Here is a 4,553-nt window from a genome sequence, read left to right as displayed (position 1 = left end):
AGCCGTCCTGGCCTGCCGCGGGGCTCTGCTGGCGCCGGCCGCCCTCTGTGCCGGGCCGGTGGCTGAGCGAAGGGCCGGAGGCTCTTTGCTGAGCAGCATGCCGCCTTTTGCACAATATCCTCTGCTCTTCCTCGCGCTGCAGGATGCTGAGAGTGGAAACGTTGCAGACCTGCACTTCCAGCGCTGCTCACCTTCCTCTGCCCGGGGCTGCATCTGGTGCCCACAGCCCACCCCCGGTGAGCCCACCTGGGCCATCAGCACATTTCTTTAATGTCAGCTACTGTACGCCACAGCCGCGTTTCTTATGTGTTTGACCCACGTGGTTTTGCAGGGAGGAGGCAGAGCCATCCTCCGGGCTCAGCCAGAGTGGGGGATGAAGTGGGGTCTCATTTGAGACTACGCTGTCTTGGCAGAGGTGGGTGTTGGCAGCCACCAGATTGCAGAGATTTTGGTTTGGTTTTGGTTTTTTCCCCCCAAAAACTCTGAAGAGTCTCATTTGCATCCCGCTACATGATGGGAGAAGTTTCCTGAGAATTTTCCTGGAACAAGAACGACAATTCCCGTCCAGCTGGAGTGTGAGAGCAAGGATTGGGGCTGTGGAGGGATGCTGAGATTTTTTCTAGTCTTTCGAGAGCCATATTTATTTGAAGATATACTTCTCATGGCAAGAAGTCCCTATTATGAAATAGAGCAAAAGCGCCCTGGGCACCTAAGCCCTTCTTTAGAAAGCAGCAGGGAGGCTTTGGGCAGCGTCCCGGCGCAGGCCCGGGGCAGGGGGTGGCACCTCCCTCCCTTGGCTGGCCGGCGGAATTTGGAGCCGTCTCAGTTTTCAGGCCATAGCCGGTGGCTGTCACATGCCGTAGGGACCGGAGGGGACCTGCCTGCGCCCGACTGCCCATGTAAGTCTCCCGGGGACGCAGAGCTCGGGGGTATGCCTCCCCGACCCTGCCTGCGCTGCCCGTGCGGGTTTGCCCCCGCGTGGGGCTGCACGTGGGTTGCTATTTTTCGTGGTTTACTTGTCTTTAAGGGGAGCGTGTTTATCCCCAGCTCTCTGGGGAAGGTACAAGTATGGAGCCGGGGCTGTGCTCCTCGGTGTCTATTTTAATGCTGACGAGCCGGGCTGTGCTCATCCTGGTCTTGCATCCTGCACTTTTCCGAACAAACTATTGTGTCTTTTTTGGGAGCTCATCATCTTAGAACAAATTGCCTCTAATCTTAGATTAATAAAGTACAATAAATAACCGAGCGAAGAGAACTAAATTGCTCAGGCATTGTGAAGTGCATAATAGCGGCAATTACACTTCCAAGCAGAGGGCTTGTAACTAAACTTGTACCGTGACGACGATCGGCGCGGCCCGGGGAGGTTTAGCCGGGGGGAGCACGCCGCTGCCCGCGCCCCTGGGTGCTGCCTGGCCGGCGGGAGGGATGCCCGGCGGACAGTTTAAAAGGACCGGCTGGGCTGAGATGCTGTGAAATCAGAGCCATCGGGGTTAGTGATTCGGGGCAGTAACGCAGTCAGAGTTTAGCTTGATTTTTATTTGAAGTTAACTTCTTGACAACAAAATTAAAGGGTACGTTTTAGACGATATAATCTCCTTCCCTCAGCTGGAAATGGAGTAGGAGCTTTGATACTTTTGGATGATTGCTGCTGTCTGGTAAAAGCCATCGCTCGTTCAGCCGTGGGTCGGCTCTGGGGTGTTGGGTCAACCCGGCACCTGCAGAGCGGGTGCCAGCGCTGGAGCGGGCGGTCGGGCCGGGACGGTGTCCTGGTCCCCGTCATGCCGAGCCCTTGCTCTGCCCTCCCTCCTCCTCCAGACAGAAGCCCCGTGGGACGGTCACCCCGCGGGGGCTGCAGGGTCCCACACAGCTCCAGGGGCTCAGCCCAGAAAGCGGCGAGGGCAGGTTGTCTGCACGTGTTCTTTCCACACGCTTTTATTTCTTCATCTCTTTGCAGTGATAAATACCCTCTTTCCCCCCCAAGACCTGCTTCAGTTGCTTTCCAAGTGTTTCTTCTTCCTGCGGCCGTTGTGACGGATGAATACATGGGCTGCTTTGTCAGAAAAAGTTAGATCTCTTCTAATCATCCAGTTCTCTTATCCATCAGCGTTTATATTCATAGTCTCGAGGTGGGCTGCAACGCTATAGATGAGCGAACCATCTGTCTGGCGACAGAGATTTATATTGCTGTTTGTTTCTTCAGTACGGAGGCGAATGTCTGGGAGAGGAATTGTGCTCCCTGAAGTCTCCCTCTCCTCGAGGCGCTTAATCCTCAGGGACTCTGACGAATGGGGTGCCCAGCGCTCACGACGGAGCTGAAGGCCGGTTCCTAGCATTTCCTGGGCCTTTTTAATAAGGAGAAGGAGCAATTAGCTTGTGTGTGCAGTGTCGTGAGCAGTTGTGGCAGCTGAGTTATGCCCTGACGCAGTTAAATTATTTGCCAAGTCTGGCTTTGGAAATGATTAATTTTGACCCATGTTAAAGCTGTGCTTACAAAGCTCTGCATTTACGGCTGCTTGCTCCTAAGGCATCGTGCTGGCTGAGCCAGCGCTCGTAAATCCTCCTGCTCGCTCCCCAGTGCTCGCGGTCCCCGCAGCACTGCCCGCTCCCTCCTCCTGCCAGCGAGTGCGGCTGGCGAGCACGCACCGGCTTCGGTGCAAAGACCCCCCCGGCCACCCTCCCTGCCCCTTCGGCTGGCCCTCCCCAGGGGAGGTGCAGGCTCAGCTCACCTCCCTGCTGCTGCCTACGACTGGGGACGATTGGGGTGAGGTACGTTCTTGGCGAAACCCCACTGTGCCACCTCAGGTGCATTTGTGTTTTAGCATTTTGCTCATTTGATGCTATGAAATGTCCTGGTGAGGAGCGACGCGCTCGCATCGCTGCTGATGGGTTTGCTGAGTGCTGCCAGCCGTACCTGGGCATCCTTCCCCTTGGCGTTGGAACCAGCACAAATGCCAAATGTCTTAATGACTGCCCCACCGAGGCGGTTGGTTATTGTCACCTCCGTTACGGAGCTGCTCGGTGCGTGACGTCCCGCCGAGGGACCCGGGCAGGGCGCAGGGTCTGCAGGGGACGTGCCTGCAGGTGAGCAACAGGAGCTCAGCATTTGCTTCCCAGTTAAGGCTCCTGATTTCTTTCCTCTTTGGCTACGTCGATCGGGACAAGATGAGCCCGCAGCCTGGAGCCCCTCGGCTCTGCCCGCAGCAGCTCCGGAGCTGGAGGGGTTCAGACGGGTGCGTCTCACCCACCTCCCGGGTGCTGCCTCTGGTCCAGGCTGTGCTGCTCCAGATGCTGAGGGAGATGCTGAAGGACGGGCTCCTAGAGCGGATCAGCCACCCCGAGCCCGTCAGCAGGGTCAGCCAGACCAGGCAGCCGCCAGCAGGTTCCCACGGTGTCACCCCAAGGGAGGTTAAGCCAGGGAGCAGTTACTGGCTTATGGCAAAAGTGTGTAAAGTTTGATAGCCTGTATAAAATTTTATCCCAGATATCATGCCTGAGGTGATGGGTTCCTCGCCATGCATTTGCTTTTTGTACATAAAAGCCTTGTAAATTAAAAATCTGACTTTTCAACCTGATAAGGGATTCCACAGGAAGCCCCGAGGAGCTCTCACAGGTGTGCCACACTTCTTACACGCTGGGCGATTTCCCCAGGAGTGGTCAGGCTGGCTGTGAAATGCCAGCGGGCACCGGAGGGTACCAGGACGAGGGACTCCCGAGCAAATGAGGGTCTCATAAAACCCCTTCCCAATTCGCTGCCTGATCAGCTCGGTATTAACGCTCAGTAAATACTTGTTTATCCCTCTGTTGTCAGAGCGAGTAGCAGCTGCTTTCCAATAAATTACGGTTCGGTGGCGTGTGCCGGGCGGCATGCTCGGCTGGAGCCGGCGACACGTGTGCACGGGGGTTGCACAGGCGAAATAAAATGGGGTGGTAGGTTTAATGACTGTTGCTGTGAATTTGCTCACCTCAGTCTGTGCCTTGGCTTGGTAGTAGGCCTGATTAATGCTATCTTGATGACCTTCTTCCAAGCAGTTAAAAAAATAGTAATAATAGTAGCCCTTACTTAAGAGACTTGTTGAATACAGTGGAATAGGGGAAATGGCTAATTTGCTGCACTTAACTCCATTATCAGCTGTAACAGTAATGAACAGACTTTGTCTTGCTCAGAGTCTAAAGCCGAGGTGTCAGGAAACAATCCCTTTTAGCCTGCACTTAGCAGGCAGGAGTGTAATTTATAACCCTGCCTGGTGTGAATAAGTGAGTTTGCAAAGGGCTGCGGGCTTTTACAAAGTAATAGGAGAGGCGGGTGGCAGATGAGCTGAGCAGGGACCAGTTCTGCCTGCACACCCTTAACCCAGGTGTGCTTGATCCCAGACCCCGCTGGCATCCGTGGTGAGGAACCTCCAGCCTTGGTGAGGTTTTCCCCCGCCCGCGCGGTCACGGGCATCCACCCGGCATGTGGGGACCGGCAGGAGGGCTGCGGATGGGGGTCAGTGGTGGAGGTGGAGCAGCTGAAGATGAAGGAGTGCCCGTGGTGGTCACAGCGGTGGACAGGG

The 4,553-nt window shown here is 55.7% G+C and overlaps 1 protein-coding gene across 1 annotated transcript in view; it reads left to right on the top strand.

The window, feature by feature from the left end:
- Positions 1-3,270: 3,270 nt before the first annotated feature.
- Positions 3,271-4,553, top strand: part of LOC104077208 (potassium channel subfamily T member 1-like) — a gene marked incomplete at both ends in the record, with an annotated part of 12,527 nt that continues 11,244 nt past the window's right edge. Inside the window, 2 exons of the mRNA XM_009578354.1 lie at positions 3,271-3,351; positions 4,372-4,409. Of these exons, the coding sequence (XP_009576649.1) occupies positions 3,271-3,351; positions 4,372-4,409 (119 nt within the window). The remainder of the gene's footprint in view (positions 3,352-4,371; positions 4,410-4,553) is intronic.

Source organism: Fulmarus glacialis, unplaced genomic scaffold (assembly GCF_000690835.1).
Source record: "Fulmarus glacialis isolate BGI_N327 unplaced genomic scaffold, ASM69083v1 scaffold18995, whole genome shotgun sequence".
NCBI classification, from domain to species: Eukaryota; Metazoa; Chordata; class Aves; order Procellariiformes; family Procellariidae; genus Fulmarus; species Fulmarus glacialis.
This window is presented reverse-complemented; position numbering and strand designations above follow the sequence as displayed.